Source organism: Furipterus horrens, unplaced genomic scaffold, assembly GCF_987537825.1.
Source record: "Furipterus horrens unplaced genomic scaffold, mFurHor1.1.pri manual_scaffold_1, whole genome shotgun sequence".
In the NCBI taxonomy this organism is placed as follows: domain Eukaryota; kingdom Metazoa; phylum Chordata; class Mammalia; order Chiroptera; family Furipteridae; genus Furipterus; species Furipterus horrens.
The window spans coordinates 218,310,340-218,333,709 of record NW_028327171.1 but is presented as its reverse complement, the minus strand read 5'-3'; the positions used below and the strand labels follow the sequence as shown (position 1 = coordinate 218,333,709).

The following is a 23,370-nucleotide window of genomic DNA, read 5'->3' as shown; positions in this document are numbered from 1 at the left end:
CTCTGACACCCGCATGGCATCCCCTCAGAAAAAGAAGACCACGACCATCGCGGTGGAGGTGAAGAAGTCCCAGCACAAGTACGTCATCGGGCCCAAGGGCAACTCCCTGCAGGAGATCCTGGACAGAACTGGCGTTTCTGTGGAGATCCCGCCCTCTGACAGCGCCTCCGAGACTGTGATCCTCCGGGGTGAGCCCGAGAAGCTGGGGCAGGCGCTGACGGAGGTCTACGCCAAGGTACCTGCCTCCCGAGCGGATCTGCGCTCAGGGCCGTGCTGGGTCGGGCACTCGCCTGCCGCGGAGCCCTGCTGGGGGCCTGGCGTGCGGCCCCGAGCTGCAGACCCACTTCTTTGCTCCCTGGTTTCCCAGGCCAACAGTTTTACTGTCTCCTCCGTCTCCGCTCCTTCCTGGCTGCACCGTTTCATCATCGGCAAGAAGGGGCAGAACCTGGCCAAGATCACGCAGCAGATGCCGAAGGTGAGGCAGCGCGTCGTGCGCGTCCGGCCTCATCGTGGTGTCGCCGTCTGTCCTTGCCGGCTGCTTCCGGAGACTGGCTCAGCTTTCAGAAACTAGGATCTGTTTTTTGACGTCTGTTATCCTTCTGCTCTTTTTAACTGGAGGAGACGTGTGTTCCGAGGTTTGATGACTGTAAGAAACACCGTGTTTAGTTTTGGCGTAATGACTCCTAGTGGTTACGTCTGTAATTCTGAGGTGCAGGGGTGTCCTGGAGGGCGCCTCGGTTTTACAGAGGGGGTAGGTAGTAGCTCCCGGGACCACAGACACGCCGGGAAATACTGCGGGACACCATCGTGTTGTACGCTGTTCTGCGTGGGCGCCGCTTCCGCTTACTCTGTAGCCACCTCGCTTCTAAGGTCAAAGGCCTCACGTGCACCGAAGCGCTGACTTCCTGGGGCCAGTCTCCCGGAAGTCACCTCCTTACCGGGTGTGTCATAAACAGGAGTACAGTGGCCTTGTCTGGGACTACCGTCGGGCCACTGTACCTGAGTTAAACTCCATCCCTGTTAGTGGTCGCGCACTGTGTGACCTGCTGGGAGGAGCTGCCCTGCGGTGCGGACAGCCCGGAACGCCTGTGTCGGGCGGCGGTTTTGGTGGCGAGCACAGTGTGAGGGATGTCACAGTTCCTGCTTCTGGTAAAGGAGGGGTGATCAGACTGCAGCTCCTAGTGCCAACGTAACCGTTGTCCTCAGGCCCTTCTGCAGCTTTCTGTGGCACGTGGACATGCGTTCACGCCAGGAGCGGGGGTCAGCCACTGCTCTAGGAAAGCCTGTCGGGTCTCAGGCCACTGCTGCTGTGCCCATCGTCACTGTCCCTGTTTTGCTGTGGTAGGTTCACATTGAGTTCACAGAGGGTGAGGACAAGATCACCCTGGAGGGCCCCACGGAGGATGTGAACGTGGCCCAGGAGCAGATTGAAGCCATGGTGAAGGACTTGGTGAGGCTCCTCTGCATGTGCGCGGGGCCGCCGTCACATTGTCTGGCCGGTGGGCCTCCCGTGGTTGGGTGTGGAGACAAGAGGGCGGCCCGGTCAGTGAGCAGTGGGTTCTGAGACTGTCGGAAGCCAGCCGGAGTCCCAGAGAGGCACGGAGGGTGACCTTACCTTGAAGAAGGGTCTTTGAAGGGGGCCAGAGGGATGAGCTTGCCGCAGTCCCGATGGCCAAATGGTCAGGAAAGGCAGCAGCTGCCGGCTCTGGACTGCGGCTCTGCCGCCCGCCTCACGGCCCCTGGACGCACCCTGTACCCCCGCAGATCCACCGCATGGACTACGTGGAGATCAGCATCGACCACAAGTTCCACAGACACCTCATCGGGAAGAGCGGAGCCAACAGTGAGTGAGGCGGGCGGCCTGGGGGCAGCTGGGAGAAGAGCCTCCACGTGCTTGACCGGGTGTCCTCGCCCAGGTGTTCGGCATAGAGGCAGACGTCATTGACTGGGCCACTTCCTGGAGTTGCCTAAGAGGGCCGTGGTGAAGGCCGTGCTGAGGGTGTCGTCCTCCACGTTGCACCCGCAGCTGCTGGGTGTGGCCCACCCGCACTGTAGTCTGCCCTGCCCCACCCCCACTGCCTGGGAGCAGGCCCAGGAGTCAGGTGTTTCTAGACTCGTGACAGTGCAGGGAGGGATTCTGTTGGGTAAACAGTAACAGGTGAGCCCAGGGTCAGTGTCGGACTTACCTGTACCAGGTAGGTAGCACAAGGCGGGACAGCATCGGAAATGTGTTAGGTGAGCTTCGTGTGAATTACAGCCCGCTTTCTTGCCCAGTTTAACTGCACGGCCGTGGTGCACATCCCAGTCCTCAGAGTTCTGGAAACAGCCCTATCTCGCTGGGAGGTGAGGGCCATCATATACCACGGTCCTGGGTCCTTCCCCGGGCTTCAAGCACCCCTGCCCCTGGGAGGCATGAGCCTCTGCGGGCCCCTCAGCAGCGTGTGTGTTCCGAGCACACATCCGCCTGTCGCCTGCCCCACCAGCTATCAGTCTGGTGTCCCAGGAGCGTTTTCTTTAAAGATTTTATTTATTTATTTTTAGAGAGAAGAGAAGGAGGGAGAAAGGATAAACTTGCTTTGTTTTCTGGTCTTGGTTAACTTAGTGTTTTCTTAAAAAATGGAAATGCAGTAGTAACATTCGTTTCTGGGTTTCTGCTCAGGAGGGATGTGGACCACTTAGCGTACTTCGCGCAGTTTAAAACCTTGGGCCTGTTCTGTTTCTTCTGATTCAGCTTCCGACCCTTGTTATCTTCCATAATCTGAAGTCGCCACACAGCTTCCGTCCAGGCGGTCCCCCCGGAACGGCACCCACTCCGCGTCGGAGCGCGCTGGCTGGGGGCCCTCTCAGGGCTTGGAGCAGACCCTCCCTGGTCACCCTCACTACATAGTGGGCCCAGTGCCGATGCCCTTGTGGTGACAGGGCTGCTCCAGGGTGTGGACACTGGGTTCTGCTCAGAGCAGGTGCCAGAGGAGGGTGTTCGATTCCATCTGTTGGCAGGGACAGTGAGATACTAGTGCTGACGGCAGGGCCTCGCAGTGGGTGGCGGGAGGCCCCTGGGGGCGGGGCGGCCGGCAGGGAGCCCTTCGGTTCGTGTGAAGGCTTCTCTCGGTACTTACTTACTTACTTTGAGAGAACTTTTTTTGACTAGTGGCTCCCAAACTTGTCTCCACACTAGAAATACCGGGGGTCTTTTCAGCTTCCCGATACAGCAAGTCCTTGCCATTACCTGTAGGTCCTTGGAAACAGTGACATTGAGCGAAACGAAACATGTGAAGCCGTTTTACCCGAGGCAGACAGTGTGAACCAGAGTTAGGTCCTACATGTGTCTGGTCACAAAACATCGCCAAACTTCTAAGTAAAAACTCAAAATACTTCTCATACTTAACATTGAAAATAAGACGACTTTCTTTTTACCCACTCACTCCAGTTCAGGGTCATGGGCACCTGGACCCTGTCCCAGAAGCCCAGGGTGCGAGGAGAGACCCACCCTGGACAGGATGCCCTTCCGTCACAGGGCCACCCACACCCACAGAGCCGGGGACAGTGCAGACACGGCATCCCCTCCCGTGCCCGGGAGTGTGGCAGACCCAGCACCCGAAACAGGCAGTGGCCCTGCTAGGCATTGAGGTTTCTCCTTGTCAGCGTTATCGTGAGAGCACTGAACACAGTGACGTCCCTTGAGGGCCTGCTGTGTTCCGAAGCCCGAGGCCCACTTCAGGCCAGCCGAGCCTCAGGCTCTGGAGCCCCAGCCACTGCCCCTCAGAGCTGGCAGCGTGGCACTGTGTGTGGCGACCCCGGGGTGGGGGGCCTTGTCACCCTTTCTGCCTGTGTGATAGCTGGTCAGGTTATCGGGGCTGTAGCCCAGTCGGTTGTGGGTGCCCGTGATCGGTTCTGAATCTGAAATGTCTCCTTCTGTGTCCCAAGTCAACAGAATCAAAGACCAGTACAAGGTGTCTGTGCGCATCCCTCCCGACAGTGAGAAGAGCAGCCTGATCCGCATCGAGGGGGACCCGCAGGGCGTGCAGCAGGCCAAGCGGGAGCTGCTGGAACTCGCCTCGCGCATGGTGAGCCCGGGCCTGGTCCCGTGCGTCCCCGGGGCCGCCTGCTGTGCCGGGCGCGTGTGGTCTCTGCTGTGGGGACTCAGCCCGAGTACCAGCTCCAGGGATACGAGGGACGTCCCTGGGTCCTTAAGGGCACCAGTGGACGTGTGTGTGTGTCCGAAGTTGAGAGTGGATGGTGTGAGGGTTCCTGCGAACGGGAGGGGCACGAGGATCCCTGTTCCCCGTGTCCAGACTAAAGCACTCTGCTGCGCTGGGCCTGCCGCCAGCACGCACCGGAGCCCGGCTCGGGCGCCTTCCAGCAGTGAGGCTCCACCTGGGCTGCACAGGACGCCCCCGGTGCCTTCGAATCCAAATGAGGCCTCACTGCTGAGAGCTAGGAACTTAGCATGAGCCTGTGCAGACTGCTGGGAAAGCCGAGGAGAAGTGGGGCTTCTCCTTGTCAGGGCAGGAACAGCCCCAGGGCCAGCTGCCCTCCCCTGGGGTCCCCAGTCACACCCCACACAGTGCCCAGGCCGGGGCCCAGCCAGAGGCCAGCTGTGGGGTAGAGCTCTGTCTTTCAGTGGTAACCGGGGGCTGTTCCGTCCTAAGTCCTGAGCTCCCTCCGCAGCCCGGCGTGCCTGGGTTCTCCCCTTCACCAGCCAGCTCTCACCCTGACCTGCTCAGGAGCGTCTTGTTACTAGGTTGCTGAACCCTCAGTTTTCTGTTAGCTCTAGAATCTCCCAAATCCTTCCTCGTGTTTAGTCGGCAGGCAGGTGGCGTTTCTCCCTGCCATCCACCCCTGCTTGCACATCGGGCGCTATAACAGGCCCTCTGGCCCAGTGCCCTGAGTTCAGCCGCTTTGTCTCAGTAAGGCAGCCCCCCAATGAGGCACGTCACTCCCTGCCGTGCAGAGCACTGGCCTTGTCTCTGGTTCTTGCTGTAAGACAAGCGCTGTGGGAGCTGCTCTGGAGACTATGGCCACTGCGGCCGCGCTTGTATTTACACTCAGCTCCGCCCTTGCACCTCGCTCAGGGGCGTGACACACCCAGGGTGGCACACAGTGTGCGGCTGGTGGAGGGAGTAGGTGTCTCGCGGGTGCTGTCTGCTGGCCCGTGCGCCTGGCGCCACTTCCCCGCCGCTCAGCGAGTCTGGGGCTCCCAGGGCCTCCTGCGAGGGGTTGCTCATCTCGGTTGTGACAAATAACCTCGTCCACTTTGATTGTATTCTCAGGAAAATGAGCGTACCAAGGACCTAATCATTGAACAGAGATTTCATCGCACAATCATTGGGCAAAAGGGTGAACGGATCCGTGAAATTCGTGACAAATTCCCAGAGGTAAAGTTTCCCAGCAGCCCATGTCACTAACCCTCTGGGAGCGCTGTGATTGGCACCTGGGGGCATTCAGTGTTTTGGAATTCTCAGCGATAATCGAACTTGGTCTCTTGGTGATTTGTCCTAGGTCATCATCAACTTCCCAGATCCAGCACAGAAAAGTGATGTCGTCCAGCTCCGAGGCCCCAAGAACGAGGTGGAGAAGTGCACGAAGTACCTGCAGAAGATGGTGGCGGACTTGGTGGGGACGCTCTCCACCCTTCGTGTGACAGTGTTGTGGGGGGGCTGCTCTCAGGGCCTCTGCTTCGGGGAGTGCACTGCATGCTGGGTGGGCCTGCTGTCTCCAGGACTTGGGATAAAGTTGGGATGCCACCTCTAGATACCTCATGTGTAGACTAGCAGAAACTGTTAGCACCTGAGTGTCACGGAGTTAAAGTGGGGAGACCCGGGTGTCACGTGCCAGGTGGGGCTGTCTCCTTCAGCGGTGTTCAGGCACCTGGAACCTGAACCATCCTGTGAGGAGAGAGAGGCGTCGATGGGTTGTTCTTCCCTCGGACCTGCAAGTGGAAGGGGGCAGTTGGTGGGAGGCTGCATGTGGCCTGTGCTCTCCACAGCCACTGGCCGGCTCACACCCACCTTGTGACTTCCTGGGGGCGAGGCGGGGCTGCTTCCCAGGAGTAGCCAGGTCTGTGTGTCCTGAGATCACTCCTCAGCCTGGAGTCCTGGCCTCTGCCTGTCCCCAGCCACTCTTGTCCTGGAGGGGCCAGGGGCCATGGGTGCCCTTGTAACCTAAAATGCTGATGGAGGGCACCTGGCCATACTCAATTGCTTCTGGGTTGTGGAGCGTGCATGGGACAGGCAGCAGGGTCTGTGGCCTCCAGTTTTTATAAAAGGACGCTTTGTACCATCAGCTGTGTGGGGCCAGGTCAGTGAGTTGTTAACAGGTCCCTCACCCACCCCCAAGGGTCAGACAGGAGGAGAGACGCAGGACGAAGTCTGCTCCAGAGCTGAACCTTGGAGCTGGAAGGGACATTATCTAGCATGACAGGTAACCGGGCCATCTCTCTTGTTTTTAAGGTGGAAAATAGCTATTCCATCTCTGTTCCAATCTTCAAACAGTTTCACAAGAACATCATCGGGAAAGGAGGCGCAAACATTAAAAAGGTGACTGGCCAGCTTGTGCCCTGAATCGTGGCGCTCTTTGCCCCGCGCCCCGTGGCCCTGTGCTGTCCTGGCCTTAGAGGCAAGGGGGGAGAGGAGCCTTGCTTCCCTGCCCGGGGCTCCCCGAGTGTCTCCATGGCAGCCGCCCCTCATACTGCTCCTCCTTGTAGATCCGTGAGGAAAGCAACACCAAGATTGACCTTCCAGCAGAAAATAGCAACTCGGAGACCATCATCATCACTGGCAAGCGGGCCAACTGTGAGGCCGCCCGGAGTCGCATCCTGTCCATCCAGAAAGACCTGGTAATGGGGGGCTGCCGGCTGCGGGACGGTGCTCTGGGCCTGCGCACGGGGTCAGGCGGCCCACACTCTCTCCCGGAGGACCTTGTGCCCGGCAGCGGTGTGGCGGTACTTCCTGAGTGGGGGTCCTGGGCTGCAGCAGCACTCGACCCCTGTGCTCAGGTATCTTCCTGTCCTGCAGGTGTTAGGATATCTTTTTTCAATTTTTGAAAAATGAACATGTAAGAAGCGCTACATATTTGAAGTGTGCAATTGGATGTGGTTGTGTAGGTGCGCGTCTGTGGGGTCACCTGCACAGTGGTGATGCCACACTTACCCGTGCCGCTGCCCGTGGCCCCTCCCCACTGTCCCTGTCCAGCCCGTCTGCTTTGCATCAGCAGATGAGCTTGAGTGTTAGACGCCTGAGAATCACAGTGTCTACCCTGGAGTGTAGCTGTTCTCACTTGGCGCGGTTATTTTGAGGTTCATCCATGTTGCCACATGTTCCAATACTTCATTTTCCCATTGAGATGTAGTGGACACCCAGCATCTGATGCGTTGGGGAAGGGACCCCGCGCGATGAGTCCAGGGCAGCAGTCACCACACACACAGACAGACTGACTGATTTTCTTGTGCTGAGAACATTGAAGGTCAGATGAGCAGCCGAGTTACCCCGCTTACGTGATGTCCCAGGACTCATAGCTGAAGGTTGTGCCTTTTGCCCCCTTTCCCCGTTTTGCTCTCCCCGACGCCCCACTTGTCGGCTACAACACTGTTCTCTGTCTGTGAGCTTGGGTGTTAGACCCTCCTCCTCCTCCTCCTGCTCCTTCCTGGGTGATGATTCGTCGTGTGGATAGGTTACGTGCCCTTCCATGTGAGCTTCGTAGGTTGTGTCTTTCAAAGGGGTTTCTACAAGATTTTATCTAAGTTGGTGAATTTATGGGTATAAAGTTTTTCACAATATTCCCACATTGTCTTGTTCCTGTTTGTAATGATGTCACGACTCGTTCCCAAGTTACATAATTGGCGTCCTTACAGGGCAGCCTCTTATACTCCTGGTAATATCCTTTGCTCTGAAATATTTATTTTAAAGTGCCTTTCAGGCAGCTTGCTTTTCTATTCAGACTCACAATCTCTGCCCTTTTTTCTCCTTCAATGTTTTTTTTCTTGTGAGAAATCTTAGGATCCACTTTTTTGTGTTTTAATCCTCCCCTGAGGATATGTACGTCAGTCTTAGAAGAAGAGAGAGAAAAAGAAACATCAGTGTGAGAGAGAAACAGCAACTGGTTGCCTCCTATACCTCCCCGACAGGAATCGAACCTGCAACCTAGGTCGATGTCCTGACTGGGGATCAAACCTGCAGCCTTTTGTTGTATGAACGACGCTCTAACCAACTGAGCCACCCGGCCAGGGTGACAATCTCTGCATTTTAAATTGAGGTGTTTACACTTAGCTATGTTAGTGATCATATCTCTATTCCGTGTTATGCTACATACTTTGCTATATACACTTACTAAATGTCATAAATTACACTTAACGTGATTATTTTTTATTCCTGAGTTTGGGGTAAACTATACATAAAATTTACTGCCTTAACCATCTTTTTTCTTTTTTTAAGACTTTATTTAGTTTTAGAGAGAGGGAAAGGAAGGGGGAAACAGAGGGAGAGAAACATCCATGTGTGGTTGCCTCTCATGAGGCCCCCACCTGGGGACCTGGCCCACAACCCAGGCCTGTGCCCTGACTGGGAATCAAACCGGCGACCCTTTGGTTCGCAGACTGGTGCTCAGTCCACTGAGCCGCACCAGGCAGGGCTGACCCATTTTCAAGTGTACAGTTCAGTGGCACTGAGCACATTCACGTTGCTGTACGACCATCAGTACCATCCAGCACAAGAACTTCTTCCCCTTCCCAGACAAAAGGTGTCCTGTTAATGAGCAGTGCCTCAGCCGCCGGCGTGTGGCCACACGACACGGTCGGGTGTATCCCTCTGCTTCGGTCTCTTTTGCTGCCTCCGTTTCCGTGGAGGCTTCTTCGGTTTCTTCTGTTGCCCTTCTGCCTCACGAGGTGTGCGGGACGTGCGCGTTGGTGGTTGCTCTGGGTTCGACGCTGCGTGTCCCCGTCCCCGCCCTCTGCTTGGTCTTCACACCTCTATTTCCGCCTGTTAAGGGTCCCTACAGGACCTCCGTAGCCTTGCTGTTTAAATCCCCAGTTATTTCTCACGTACGTACTCACCTGAATGCATTTTCTGTGCTTCCGGTTCGGCCTTCCTCTCTGGCCTCCTCCTGGGGTCTGCGTAGCCCGGCCTTCTCCAGGGTGTCAGCGGCGGGGCTGGTGCAGCGTGCTGCCTGCCGGGGTCGCGGCCACCACGTTGCAGTGAGAAGGTAGGGCTTGCAGGGAGGGTACATTGAACTTCACAGGAAGCTGCCAGGCTGTGTCCCCAACAGGAGTGAGTCCCGGGGGCCCTGCCCCCCGATCGCTGGCTCCTCCCATCAGTACTGGAGACTGCCTCCCTGTCCCCTTGCTCCCGTCCCTGCTGAGATGGTGGGTGGCTGCCTCGGCCTCGCGCGGCCACCAGGCTGGCCCTGCCTCTGGCCTTCCTCCTCATTGTGCAGCCAGCCTTGTAGTTTCCTTCATGCTCCTCTGTGTGGAGTTCACGGAGCTTCTTGGCTATTTGAGTTTAGAGTTGTCAGCAGATTTGGAAACATTTGGGTCATTATTTCCTAATAGTTTTTCTGTCCTTCCCTCCGGGGACTGTGATTGCTGGGTGTGAGGCAGCCCTTTTTGCTTTTGTTCCTGACACGGGCAGTCTTGGTCCTTTGGCTTCTTGACCGTCTGCTGGTCCTTGGCCCCTGGCCCGTCTCCCACATCTGGTTCATTCCTGGGTGGTTTTCTTTTATCTTATCCTCATTGCGGGTGGTTTTTTCCTGTCTCTTTGCATATCCAGTGTGTTTTGTATTAGGCCAGACATTACGAAGTTTATGTGTATGTTGGTGGGTTCTGATTGTTCCTGTGTCCCTGTAACCCTCTCAGTGGCTCGTCGGTTACTCTGAAACACGGGCCCCTTCTCGGGCTTGGCCGGCGGGTTCACGGCGGTGCTTGTCCAGGCCCAGGGTTGGGCCCCGCTGGAGGCGCAGGCCCTTTGAGCACCGCGCCGCGTCCCGTTGGTGGGCCTGCCTAAGCTGCAGCCCACGCGTGCCGGCTCTGCGCAGGCCCTTCTTCAGGCCCAGGCGGTCTCCCTGTGTGTCTGCGTGGGACTGTCTCTCTCCATGTTCTCTCTTCTTGGGCACCAGTCTGCCACTCCCGGTGCCTCGGTGCCCCTAGACTGTCAGCTGTGTGTGCTTGATGCCAGGAAGCTCCTGCAGCTCTATCAGTCTGTGCGGCGGGTGAGGCAGCCTCGCTGTCCCATCTCACCTGCAGGTGGCATCCCTGCTCACAGGGTCCCGGACCGGCCTCTGCTGCTCTCCCCAGAAGGCCTGGCAGGGCGGCGCTGCTATGGTCTGACCTCGTGGCTTCCCTGCTGCACTGTGTGCCGCAAGTGTGCACACACGGCCATGCCAGCTGCGGCATAACTGCTCTCGCCCTCTGTCCGCACGCAAACACGGCTCCCTCATACCGTGTGTGATTCCAGGCCAACATCGCCGAGGTGGAGGTCTCCATCCCCGCCAAGCTGCACAACTCCCTCATCGGCACGAAGGGCCGCCTGGTCCGCTCCATCATGGAGGAGTGCGGCGGGGTCCACATCCACTTCCCTGTGGAGGGCTCAGGGAGCGACACGGTTGTCATCAGGGGCCCTTCCTCGGATGTGGAGAAGGCCAAGAAGCAGCTGCTGCACCTGGCAGAGGAGAAGGTGAGTGCCACCCCAGGGGCTCGCTGTGCGCTGCGCGCTGGAAACGTCCTCCCTTCCACGTGGAGGCTCCAGAACCCTTTTCTGTGCCAGGTCAGACGCATCCCATGCAGGGCGGGTGCCCACATCTGCAAAGCAGAGAATCTGCTGCTTGGCTTCCTAGTTTTAGAAAGTGTGATGTCTGTGTGGGACAGTCCGCTCTTCGTTGTGTGCTTTTGACAAGCGTAGCAGTTGTGTGGCCACTGCTGCAATCAGATGTGTCGGCTGTCCCCCCCGAAGTTTGTCACGGACTCGCCTCTCCCGAGTCAAAGCTATCTGCCTGTCTGTCTGTCCCACGGGACGTCTGCGGGTGCCGCGTGGCGCTCGGTCACATTGCTTCAGCCGCTCCAGGTCCTTTGCCTCCAGAAACATGGTGGAACCAGCCTGTCAATTTCTTTTTCTTTTTTAAATACTTTTATTTACTTATTTATTAAAGGTTTTATTTATTTTCAGAGAGAGGGGGAGGGAGGGAGAAAGAGAGAGAAGCATCCATGTGTGGTTGCCTCTCGTGCGCCCCCAACTGAGGACGTGGCCGGCAACCCAGGCTGTGCCCTGACTGGGAATCGAACTGGTGACCCTTTGGTTCGCAGGCCGACGCTCAGTCCCTGAGCTGCACCGGCCAGGGCTTTGGTTGCTAAGGCTTTGGCTTTTCCCGGGTGTTCTGTAGGTGTCGGCATGCCGCACTTGTGTGTGTCGGGCCCCAGTGGGATCTGCTTTGTTCCTAGTGCTGTCGCACGTGGGACTTCGTCCTGCACGGCGCAGCCTGCAGACGTGGACTTGGTTTTTGTCCCTGGGCCTGAGCCCATGTGTCTGCTCTGATGATCACTTACCAATTCCAGCAGCTTGTTTTGTGGATCCATGAGCTTTATGTACAGCGTCATCTGCGTTTCTTCCTTCTGACCTGTGTGGCTCTGTCATGTCTCCTGCTGTGCGGCTCGGGCCTCCGGGCCTCAGAGGGGCAGGGCTGAGAGCAGCAGCCTGGTGGTCCTGGCGAGGAACTTGGGGTGCTCAGCCCTTTGCTGAAAGGGTGTGGTGAGCTGGGTCTCGTTGGGTTGAGGGCGTCCCTCTCTGGGCTGAGTTTGCTTGGAGTTTTTATTGGGCACGGTGCTGGCTTTCGTTGGTTTCTGCTCCCACGGGCACAGTGACACGTCGTTTGGTGTGTGTGTCGGGCTGACATTTTACTTGTTGTTTCTCATTGTCGTGCCTGCCTCGCTCCCTGGCGGTGAGCCCACCTGGTTTGGGTGTGCTCCCCGTGTGGGCCCGCATAACCCCACGGCTCCCGGGGCTGCTCTTGGCAAGGCCGTCTGGTGAGCAGCCGTGTCTGGTGTCTGTGGGGTCGGTGAGCGCGGGTGACACATGTGCTACTCCGCCTCATGTTTCTTCTTCGTGCTTGTGGGCCTGTGTCAGTGTGTCCCTCCAGTGGCTCCACCAGACGAGCTGGCATTCATGGCGCGGTCCCCACACGGGGCCTCTCCTTGGCCCCCGGGTTCTTGGCGTCAGTAGAGGGCCTGCCTGGTGAGGGTCTCACAGCTTGCAGTGGGGACGTCACTGACTCTGAGTGGGCCCTGCCAAGCCTGGCGGAGGGAGGCCTGCACGGAGCGCTCCGCCGGTGTGGGAGGGGCGGACAGCAGTGCTAGGCAGGCGTGCCCCACGGCTCCTGGCCGAGGTTGGCTCCCTGCTGGCAGGTGGCGGGTGTCAGGCCTGGGGGTCCGGCTGCGGGTGCTCTGACCTCCTCGGCATCTCTGACCGCAGCTGTGGGCGGACAGGGCGCTCGGCCTGGGTGGCCGTGCATTTGTGTGGGGAGGTCTGACTGGCCCCAGCAGGGCGACGCTGACACAGTGTGAGGGAAGCTCCACGCTACACGCTTGTCCCCTCGGCCTCTCTGCATCTGCTCCGGGGCCAGGCACATGGCCTCAGGCCAGCGTATGTGGGGTTGGCTTCTGCAGCAAACCAAGAGCTTCACCGTGGACATCCGCGCCAAGCCAGAGTATCACAAGTTCCTCATCGGCAAAGGGGGCGGCAAGATCCGCAAGGTGCGCGACACCACCGGGGCCCGTATCATGTTCCCGACGGCGGAGGACAAGGACCAAGACCTGATCACCATCATTGGACGCGAGGACGCCGTCCGGGAGGCCCAGAAGGAGCTGGAGGCCCTGATTCAGAACCTGGTGAGGCCTTGGCCCTCCTGGAGCCACCTGGGCGGCAGGGCGGGGCGGGGCCTGCGCGGGGCCCTGACCTCCCTGCTCTTGTCTCCTGGCCGCAGGATAAGGTGGTGGAGGAGTGTATGCTGGTAGACCCCAGGCACCACCGTCACTTTGTCATTCGAAGAGGCCAGGTCTTGCGGGAGATCGCCGAGGAGTATGGTGGGGTGATGGTCAGCTTCCCGCGGTCTGGCACGCAGAGCGACAGAGTCACCCTCAAGGGGGCCAAGGAGTGTGTGGAGGCGGCCAAGCAGCGCATCCTGGAGATCATCGAGGACCTGGTGGGCACCTGGGGGCTGCACAGGGTCCTTGGCCCAGCGGCCACTCAGAGCTGCAGGTGGGGCTGCCCCCAACACCTTCCTCAGACCGACCACTCCTCTGTGGCCCCAAGGGCTGGGTGTCTCGGTCTCCCTCCCACGCTACCCGCCTGGTCCCTTCTGCAGTGGGTGAGCGCTGCCCCTGAGAAGCAGCTCAGTGGTCCGTGTTATCCCAGTGCCGCGTGTGCAAGGAGCCGGCTGTCCCCCCCCCATCCATCCACGGGGGAGTCATGTGGCCCACGCTCAGTTCTGTCGGCCAGCTTTAGAAAGTTGGCCCTCCTGGTGCCCCCTTGCTATGGCCTGAGACATGGAGTCCCAGCCACGGCATCCGGAGGCCCCCCAACCTGGGACTGATGCAGCCACTTGTCTGCGGCAGTGGGGCACTCCTGTGTGGAGAGAAATAGGACGTTACTAGCTTAAAGTCTGGGAAGGAGCGGGCATCGCAGCAGGCCTGTGTGGGTGAGGTGTGGCTGCTTTCTTAGACTTCGGGGGACACATTTCAGAATGTCTCCTTGGGCCCCGCTCACACCCCTCTTCCCTGGACCCCATCATCAGATGGGCCTTGGACCCACCTTGCGAAGGCGGCTGCCGAGGGACGGTAGTGTGAGCGTGAACTGACCATGAGTGCTTATTCTCTGCCTTTATTTTCCTTCTTGCTGTGCCCCTAGGAAGCCCAGGTGACGATAGACTGCGCCATACCCCAGAGGTTCCACCGCTCTGTCATGGGCCCCAAAGGTTCCAGAATCCAGCAGATCACTCGGGACTATAATGTTCAAATTAAATTCCCAGACAGAGAGGAGAACCCAGGTGGGTCCCCATGGGAGCTCCATGCAGGGTGGGAGGCACGAGAGAGGCGGGGGCCGATGGCTGTCACGTGTCCTGGTGAAGCTCCGTCTTACCAGGCGCCAGACACTGTCAGGTGTCCTGGGGGCGTCAGAGCTCGCAGACCATGGGCTGCGTCAGCTCCTGTGGGGCTGGTGACAAGGCCAGAAGAGAACACCTGCAGCCCCTCATGTAGGGGACACAAGTCCAGTTCCCTGCCCCTCACAGACCTGTCCTGGCCCAGCAGCAGCCCCTGGGCACGGGGCTGCCACCGGCTCTGCTTTGTGTCCCCAGGGATGGGATGGGGCAGGGTGGAGAGGTGCCCCTTGGGCAGGATCCGGCTGCTGTCCCAGACCTGACTCTGTAAGTCCCGTGTGCTCCTGGCGTTATTGCAGAAAAGGTATTGGTGTGGGCTGGTCTTCGTGGGCCCGCCGGGTCCAGTGGGGACTGGCTTGTGTCCTCCGACCTCCACGGGCTCCCCGTAGCCGTGGAGCACCTGCTCTGGGAATACAGGCTACTCCAAGTAGAAGACTGGGTGGATCATACCACGTCACATTTATGCTCCACCCTTGAATACTTCTTAGCTTTGATGTCGTTTCACATTTGAAGAAAAAGGACCCAGAACAGAACAAAGACAGGTCCTGGGTGCTCACTCTCCGAAGCTCCCCGGTCTTCGTCAGCCTCCCTTCCCTCTTGCACACGCACACATGCTCTGTGTTCTCCGAGTCATTGCAGTGTGACTTCCACACCTGACCCTCCTCCCTGGGGGCTGTCTCCTGAGAATGAGGCTGTAGCCCTGGCACATTTGTCCAAACCTGGAGCTCTGTGTGACACTGTGACAGAGTCACGGCTGACATTCCAGTTTCCCCTCGGCTGCGGTGTCCCCCCGTGTAATGCCAGGTCGTGCCGGCTCTGGGGAGCAGTGCCTGCTGCCTCACTCCCATGTTTGTCTTACGGACTCCAGGATTCCGTCTCATACGGGGAGTGTTGTGTTGGTGGTGGTGTGGGTGCACACATGGTCCCCACTGGGGCCCACGGGAGCCCCCCAGCCTCTTCCGTGTCCTGTCTTGGGCCTCTTCCTTCCTGGCACTTCCTCTCTTCCTGGCAGAAGCAGTGCAGGCAGCCTCTCCCCTTCCAGTGCCAGCTCTGCAGCTGTGGGGACACCCGCTCTTCCCTTCCCAACGCAGTGGGCCCCACTCCTGCTAGCTCCTGTGCCTCAAAGGAGAGGCCTGCGTCACCTGCTCCTCTCTGCTCTCCCCAGCTGTCCAGGAGAACGGCGAGGATGCCGGGGAGGGGAGAGAGGCCGACCCTGGCTCTCCCAGGAGGTGTGACATCATCACCATCTCTGGCCGCAAGGAGAAGTGCGAGGCTGCCAAGGAAGCCCTGGAGGTGGGTGCGGCTCTTCCCGGCCCTGGAGGCCTGGGGGCTGTGGGGAGCACAGCTGGTGGGTCTCTGTGTCCCCTTTTGTGAAGCGGGAGGTTCAGACTCTCGGACTTTGAGAACGAGTCACTTTTGCAGTGAGCACCTACCGGTGCCACTTCCGTGTTGGGTGCTGCTCTGTGCATGGCAGCTCACAGGGCACGGAGTCGTCCCTGCGCTGAGCAGAGATGTGGGTGGAAGCAGCTGTCCCATGTCCAGGGACTGGTGCTGTGGCCTAGGTCGGGAGCAGGCTGGTCTCAGGCATGTCCCTGTGACCCGTGCAGGCTTGGGCCACAGTCCGTTCCTGACCTCTGTGAGCCTTCTCTTCATAGGTCTCAAGGCCTAGTTTTCCTGGATTGGTTTTATTCTGTTTTCCTTCAACAAGGGTCCTTCTGCATTTAGGAGCAGGGGCCGGGGGCCAGGGTCTGGAAGTTGCTCTGCCAGCGTTGGCCCTGGCACCAGATCCCACATCCTTTTCCTCTGTCTTCTCTGGGGCTAATGGTGGCCGTCTCAGTCCCGGGAGAGCAGTGTGGAATATTCCGGAGCGCACTGCAAGTCTCCACGAAGTTGTCACAGAGCCCATGGGGTTACTCTGGTCACTGCTCTTAGGCCTGACATCAGCCCTCTTCCCTGCAGGCGCTGGTTCCTGTCACCATTGAAGTGGAGGTGCCCTTTGACCTTCACCGGTACATCATCGGGCAGAAGGGCAGTGGGATCCGCAAGATGATGGACGAATTTGAGGTGAGCAGTTGGCAGGGCCTATTACTGGAGACCAGAGTGGGTTGTGAGCTGCCACTGCCCCCACCTAGGGGACGTGCCCTCCTCCTCCCCCTCTTCATCGAGCTCCACACTGCCCGCCCCCCTTGTCCCTGTCCCCAGCCTGTGGGTGTGTCCCTGGCAACTGTGACGTCCGCACTTGCGGTCATAGGGGCCAAGGAGGCCCGTTCCTGTCCTGGGGGCCCCACGGTACCTGGTCCTTTCCCGTCTCCACCAGGTGAACATTCACGTCCCAGCACCTGAGCTGCAGTCAGACGTAATCGCCATCACAGGCCTCGCTGCCAACCTGGACCGGGCCAAGGCCGGGCTGCTGGAGCGCGTGCGGGAGCTACGGGCGGAGCAGGAGGACCGGGTGCGTGCCCGGCAGGGCCCTGGGCGCGTCCTCCCCAGCTGGGCTCCTTGGCCCTGTGGCCTGTGAGACACGCCAGGGGCTGCCGAGACACCCAGCACCCTGGGTAGCGTGCTGAGCGGGGAGCCTGCGTCGGGAGCTGTGCTGGGGGGTGTCTGTTTGCTCTCGCGGTGACCGCGACACGCTTCCGTGTGTGTTAGCGGAGTTCCTCAAAAGTAGACCTGGAGACGCGGGGGGGCCGTCCACTGTTCAGAGCTTGGGGGCCCAAGGAGCTGCTGCCCAGAGAGACCCTGGGCCCAGGGTCGGCAGCTGTGGGCCGCGGGGACGTCCTGGGTCCAGTTTTGCGGCTGTGGGGTGGGGACAACCACCCGCCCACCTGTCGCAGACCCTGGCTCTGGGGGCCACGACAGTGACGTGAGGCGGGTGGGGGCCCCGGGCACTGGAAGCAGCGTTGCAGGTCGTGTGGGGCAGGGCGTCCCGTGAGTGTCGTTGACTGAGCTCAGACACCCCGCAGGGTTGCTGGGGTCTCGTTGTCTTGGCCCGGGCACCGATGTTGGGACCTGTCCCCAGACCTGGCCTCTGGCCACACACACCGGGGGCTGTGTCCCTTAGCACTTTTAGTTCCTCGTTTCTTCCTGGCCTTTGTCATGCTCACTCCTACTCCTGTCCCCAAGTCGGGCACGTAGCTCCACCTGCTCCCATCCTGCAGGTCCTTTGCTGCGGGTCCCACAGACCCAGCTGTGCTTCGCTCATTCTTTCTCCCTCATGTCCTCTGCAGGCTCTGAGGAGTTTTAAGCTGAGCGTCACTGTTGACCCCAAGTATCACCCCAAAATCATCGGGAGGAAGGGGGCCGTGATCACCCAGATCCGCTTGGAGCATGACGTGAACATCCAGTTTCCCGATAAGGAGGATGGGAGCCAGGTAAGAGTCGGCTTCGGCCAAATCCCACGTCAGGGCGCCGCGGGGGCAGCTGGACTCCCCTGGGCATGGGCCAGGCAGGCAGGGGGGGCTCAGCAGGGCAGTGAGAGAGCAGGGTCCTGGACGGCAGGCCTCTGAGGACTGTTTGGCTCGGGGTTCGGGCCCCAGCTGCTGAGGTTTCCCTGTCACAGCTGCGTCACGTGTGCACCTCGGGCAGGTCCCCCCAGGTGGAGCCCTGCAGGGTGCGCCCCCACCCACCGCAGCACGCTGTCACTCCCGGCGCCCAGCCAGCTCATTTCCCAGCCCTGCCTTCCTGCCCGCGGGCTCAGCCTCTGGGAGGTGGGCCGTCCGCCCAGCGGGCCTGGCGCGCAGCGGGAGCCCCGTCTCTGCCTGGGTCTCCTGTGCGCTGGCTCACAGCAGGGCACCCAGACACGGTGGCCTGGAACCTCTGGGCAGCCAGTCCCAGCGGTCCTGTGCAGACGGGCCCCGCTGTGCCTCTGCGGCCTCCTGCCTGCTGCTCCCCCGCGTTCACGTTTGTGGGTCCCGCTGGGGGGCTGAGGCAGGCCCGCTGGTGCTGGCCCCACACCCTCCTCTGCTCCCCGCCCGGGGCCTGCCCAGGAGCCGTGTTACCGCTTCCTCTTCTGCCCTAAGGACTGTTCACACTGCTGTTCCTTTCTGTTTTGGACTTGACCTTTGATTACTTTGATCTTGAGAATTTAGGTCTCTCCAGTCCCTCACCTTTGCTACCCTTGCTACTTTTCATTTCTCTCAACTTTCCCACGTAATTTCTGTTTTTCGGCGTCGTTATTTAGTATCCGGACTATTAACGTTGTGTGAGCCGAGTAGGGTCAGGCAGCCACATCTCTCATGCACAGAGTTTCCTGTGAGAGGGGAGCTCATGTTTGCCAAGTGTGTTTCCTACTCAGTGCAGCCTCAGGGGCAGTGGGGGTTTCTGGGCGCCGCTGGGCAAGGGTGTGGGGGGCTCGCCGCCTCCTGCCCTTCGCCTGCGCCACGGGGACTCCTGGGCTTCTCTGCCCCGTGCTGGTGGCTCTGAGTTCCTGCTCTCCTCCTGCAGGAGTTTGCTCTTCGCTGGCTCTTTCACGCTGTTCTGTGTGTGTGTGTGTGTGTGTGTGTGCGCGTGCGCGTGCGCGCGCGCGCAGGTCTGCCCCATCGTTCAGGATGTGGTTTAAGGTTATTACTCGGTTCTCTAGTTTTCTCTCTGTGCTCGCTCTTTACCGGCCCAGCGCCCTTGCCTGTACGTGTCTGTGGTGGAGGGTGGCTTGGCTTGGGCGGGGCACGGCAGGTGTGCGTTGCTGGCCATGCTGTCTAGCACCTTCCAGGTTGGTTCATCTCCACAGGTGAGGGGCCCGAGGGACCTTCCCCTGACCCTCACCTGCCAGTGTCCTTCCGTAGTCCTTGTAGGCAGCGGCTCCTTCCTTCCCACATGCCGCTGTCTCTTGGGTGGGGCCTGGGAGGGATCTTGGGAACCTGTTGTTTCTCTCCACCTTCTCTCTGCCGAGTGCGTTGGTCTCCCCTCGGGCTGAGGCCCGCCACGCCCAGACCACACTCCCCGGCGCCCTCTGACGGGCTCTCCTCGCAGCCGCAGGACCAGGTCACCATCACGGGCTACGAGAAGAACACAGAAGCCGCCCGGGACGCCATACTGAAAATTGTGGGTGAGCTCGAGCAGATGGTTTCTGAGGACGTCCCGCTAGACCACCGCGTCCACGCCCGCATCATTGGTGCCCGCGGCAAAGCCATTCGCAAAATCATGGATGAGTTCAAGGTGCGTCCCTAGTGTGAAGCGCGTGTGTTGGTCCTGGAGGCCCCGCGGCTGAGGTGGGCGTGCTCCCCACAGTCAGGGGCCTAAGGGACCCCCAGGCCTCAGTCTTCCTGCTGAGACTACTGGCCATGCCCCCTGGCCAGCAGGGGTCTGGAAGGAACGAAGCAGGGTCCCAGCTGTGTAGTTGACAGCGTTGGTCAGTGCCCAGTGCTGGCCTGAGAAGGTGGTACCCCACAATATGGCTGCCTGTCCCCTGGCCGTCCCCAGAGGGTGCGCGCACTTGAAACGATCAGGTGACGGTGCCTGTCGCCTTGGCCTCCAGGCCAGGTTCTCCCGCAGTGCACTGGGTTTAACACATCATGGTGATGGGGGCCCCGTGAACCCAAGGGCTCACGTTCTCATAAGCTCTGAGGAGAAAACACTAGAATCGGACCATCCCCAGCCACACCCAACAGTGACCGTAGAGTCAGAACTCCTGCTGTGCACATGGAGCTGCCTCAGCCAGTGTGTGTGTGCCTTCCAGGTGGACATTCGCTTCCCGCAGAGCGGAGCCCCAGACCCCAACTGCGTTACCGTGACAGGGCTCCCAGAGAACGTGGAGGAGGCCATCGACCACATCCTCAACCTGGAGGAGGAATACGTGAGTCCTGGGGCCCTGCAAGGTTGTGTGCGGGTGTTTTCAGATGCCAGCCAGGTGCAGGGGTGCCCCAGCGCCAGGAAGCTGGGCGATCATGGCAGTGGTGCCCGCCGGGCATCCCTGCTGCTGGCTGACCCCACCTGTGCCCGCAGCTGGCTGACGTGGTGGACAGCGAGGTGCTGCAGGTGTACATGAAGCCACCGGCCCACGAGGAGTCCAAGGCGCCGTCCAAGGGCTTCGTGGTGCGGGACGCGCCCTGGACCACCAGCAGCAGTGAGAAGGTCAGACAGTGCTCGCCTCGAGGTCCCCCTGTGGGGTGGCAGTGGGGGCGCCTGCCACTTCGTCTGGCTGTGGCGGGCCCCGGGGTCCGAGGGTGGAGCCTTTTCGGAGCTGCCTGAGCACAGCCCACTGAGTAAAGCTGTGCCCTCTGTCCCCACAGGCTCCGGATATGAGCAGCTCTGAGGAATTCCCCAGCTTTGGGGCTCAGGTGGCCCCCAAGACCCTCCCTTGGGGCCCCAAGCGATAATGATCAGAAAACAGAAACCTCCAGCCTGCTGACTCAAACCCTGCCACACGATGGTTTGTTCAGTCCGATCCAGCGGCTGGACCCTCCGTAAATTGTTGACGCTCCCCTCCCCGAGGTCGCACAGGGAAGCCGGGCGCCCAGCGCTGTGCGGCGGGTCCTCGGGCCCGGCCAGCCCGGTGCGTGCTCAGGATCTGCCCGACGCCGGCTGCGGGCCGGCTCTCCATGGTTCGAACACTAACAGGCGACTGGACATTTCACCGGCATGTCAGCAAGGCCCCCTGAGCGCCGCGCAGCGGGGCTGTGCCCACTTCCTATGTCGTGACCTCAGGAAATAAATTTCCTTGACTTTAGAAAAGCCAGACGTTTGCCCTCTTCCTTTCCCAGCCCCTTCCGCCCTCTGCAGACGGCAGCGCCTCCTCCCGCTGCCAGAGCCCATTCGGCCCAGACCGCAGGGAGGGAGGGGGGGCCAGTGTGCACCCCGAGGGGCCGGGCTCTGCAGGTCTTCCTGCCCCGCACCCCAGGCGCCGGGAGCGAGCGAGGGCTGCAGGTGGGGCTGCCCGTCGGCCCCGGGTCTGGTGTGAGCTGAGGAACACGCCGCGGGGGGAGCATGGGGAGAGTGCGTGGCGGGGGGCAGCCCTCTGAGAAAGGGGGGCACCTGCTCGGAGGGACAGCGGAGTCGTCACACCGACTTCAGCTTCCTGCCTGTCCCCAGACAGACACTGAGTTCAGTCCCCCCTTTCTACCTCAGAGCCCCAGGGACAGTGATCTCCTGCAGTTGGTGGGGCGCCCGGCATGCCCCGCCCTGCTCCCACAGGCTGTGGTGATGCGGGCACCGCGGGAGCTGGCTGTCAGGGGCAGCCTTGGCCCTGGGGCAGAGGGGCCGTCACTGGCCTGGCCTGAGCACCTGCTGAGGGAGCCCACAGGTGGGTGCTGGGTCAGGCAGGTGTCACCCCAGCCAGCTTGGCGAGGGTCTGCCCTGGAGAGGAAGGGGCCCCGGGTGGGGCTGTGTGGGCCGCCCTTGGCTTCTGGATTGTCACATCTCCCATCCCTGCCTCTGCCGCGTGGGGGCCACGCGCCCCCTCAAGTAGTCTGTCCCAGATACGGGGGTTCCTAGAGAAGTTGACTGGGGCCCAACGCCTGGCCCTTCCCAGGATGGTCGCTTCTTCCTTGACATCCCGTCCATGACGTTCCCACCTGGTTCTTACTCAGCTTGGGAACCTTCAGCCTGAAATTCTGAACAGCCCAGAGCTGCTCATCGCAGGTCTGATGCCAGCTGCCTTTGCAGCATTAGCTCAGGCAGGAAAGACGTTTGCTTCTGCTGAACAGGCCAGGTGACCCCAAGTCAGGCGGAGTGGCCTGGGGCAGGGAGAGGGAGGGGAAGGCGCTGCCTTGCTTTCTCCCGGACCGTCCCTACGTCCCTGGTCCCCGGGCCCCTGCCAGCGGCGTTTGGGAGCCTTTCCCGCTGGCCCATGCACTGCCCCGCCCTCACCCTCGCACGTCTGCCCAAACCGTTTCCTCCGTTTCTGTAGCATCCAACCCCGTCCCCCAAAGGTGTGTTTTCAGACCTGACAACAGGTGTTTGCACATCTGCACTTACTGCTGAATGCAGGTGCAGCCCCAGCCCCCACACTGCGGGTCTCGCCGTGCGGCTGAGAGTCAATCTCAGGAGGTGGCTGCCCGGGCCCTGCGGCTGGAGCCTGGGTGGGGGTGGGGTGTGAGTGTCCCTCCTGTTTGTTGACTGTTCTCCACATCACGTGTCAGCAGTTACAACCCATCCCTTGGCCTTAACTCTGGAATTTGGAGGTTATATGCACATGTATGTAAAGGCTCATGGATATGAATGACACTGGAATTTTTCTAAAATAAAACCCAAAACTGGATGTGCTCTGAGTGTTTTATCACCCCACGCATGCTCTCGGTCCTGTGGAACCAGGGGTCACAGACACACGGACGTAGTTCTCGTCTTTGGTGTGGCCCCCCCTAGCTGGCACACCTCTACCTGCGCTGCCCGCTCTGCAGGGGCCACACGGGCGCCAGCGGAGAGCATGGCTGGGTGGCTGCCTGCCCCTGGCCTCCTGCCTGGGCCTCGCCGGCCTGCTGGGAAGCGGTGCAGTCTTCCCGAATCGTCTCTTGTCAGCAAAGCACCGCCCCTGGGACTGGCTCCCGGCCCCCACACAGGTGCTGAGCTGCGGTAGGGTGGGGGCCTCAGCGGAGGAACCACCCTGTCACTCAGGGGAGCCAGGGAGGCAGGGGTCACCTGGCTGCGTTGCTGGGTAGCCAGGATGACCCGTGAGCACAGCACCCCCCACCCCTACCCCCACGGGTCAGCTGTGGGGGCCGAGGTGGTGGCTGCCCGGGGTGGGGACGGGTTATGTGGGGAGGGTCCATGCCAGGCCCTGGGGCCCAGCGGTCAGCTGTGTTTTGTTGACATGCTGGCCACAGCGGTGTGTTCCCGTCATGACGGGCTCAGGTGGAACTCAAGCATTCTCTTTTTGTGTTTCAGTAAATTTAAGTGTGCAAAAGTTAGAGATGATAGCAACACCATCAGCTGGAAGAACGTCCTGGGGTGTTAAGACATGACACAGGGGCCCTGCTGCTCAAGGGCGGTCCCTTTTCTCAAAGGTGGCAAGTGAGTGGTGGCCGGAAGTCGGGCCGGTGGCGCCTCTGCGGCCTCACTCAGGCGCTGCCGAGGCCAGAGCAGGGGTTTCTTAACAGCACGTTGGCAAGGGTGCTGTTCAGAAGGGTGCCGGTGTGGCCCGTGGGGCGGGAGGCGGACAGCGCACCCCGGAGCGCCGGAGGAGGCGGGCCGGGCGAGGCGCTTCGGGACCTCTTCTCCCCAAGGGTCTGTGACGCGGCCCCCAGCAGGGAGTGCGCGTGGAGGGGTCCAGGCGGCACTCGCTGAGCTGATGGGTGGGACGTGTCC

At 60.4% G+C, this 23,370-nt stretch overlaps 1 protein-coding gene across 2 annotated transcripts in view; it reads left to right on the top strand.

The window, feature by feature from the left end:
* The window catches only part of HDLBP (high density lipoprotein binding protein), a 56,075-nt gene extending 35,269 nt beyond the window's left edge, over positions 1-20,806 (top strand). For both annotated transcript variants that reach the window (XM_090285467.1, XM_090285459.1), the window contains exons 8-28: positions 29-235; positions 368-475; positions 1,346-1,450; positions 1,765-1,843; positions 3,925-4,064; positions 5,271-5,375; positions 5,500-5,613; positions 6,450-6,536; positions 6,704-6,835; positions 10,443-10,661; positions 12,644-12,865; positions 12,961-13,179; positions 13,884-14,022; positions 15,299-15,426; positions 16,093-16,197; positions 16,451-16,585; positions 17,361-17,504; positions 19,102-19,287; positions 19,808-19,924; positions 20,074-20,202; positions 20,361-20,806. In XM_090285467.1, coding sequence (XP_090141593.1) covers positions 29-235; positions 368-475; positions 1,346-1,450; positions 1,765-1,843; positions 3,925-4,064; positions 5,271-5,375; positions 5,500-5,613; positions 6,450-6,536; positions 6,704-6,835; positions 10,443-10,661; positions 12,644-12,865; positions 12,961-13,179; positions 13,884-14,022; positions 15,299-15,426; positions 16,093-16,197; positions 16,451-16,585; positions 17,361-17,504; positions 19,102-19,287; positions 19,808-19,924; positions 20,074-20,202; positions 20,361-20,447 — 2,907 coding nt within the window. In that variant the 3' untranslated portion in view covers positions 20,448-20,806. The remainder of the gene's footprint in view (positions 1-28; positions 236-367; positions 476-1,345; positions 1,451-1,764; positions 1,844-3,924; positions 4,065-5,270; positions 5,376-5,499; positions 5,614-6,449; positions 6,537-6,703; positions 6,836-10,442; positions 10,662-12,643; positions 12,866-12,960; positions 13,180-13,883; positions 14,023-15,298; positions 15,427-16,092; positions 16,198-16,450; positions 16,586-17,360; positions 17,505-19,101; positions 19,288-19,807; positions 19,925-20,073; positions 20,203-20,360) is intronic.
* The last annotated feature ends 2,564 nt before the right edge of the window (positions 20,807-23,370 follow it).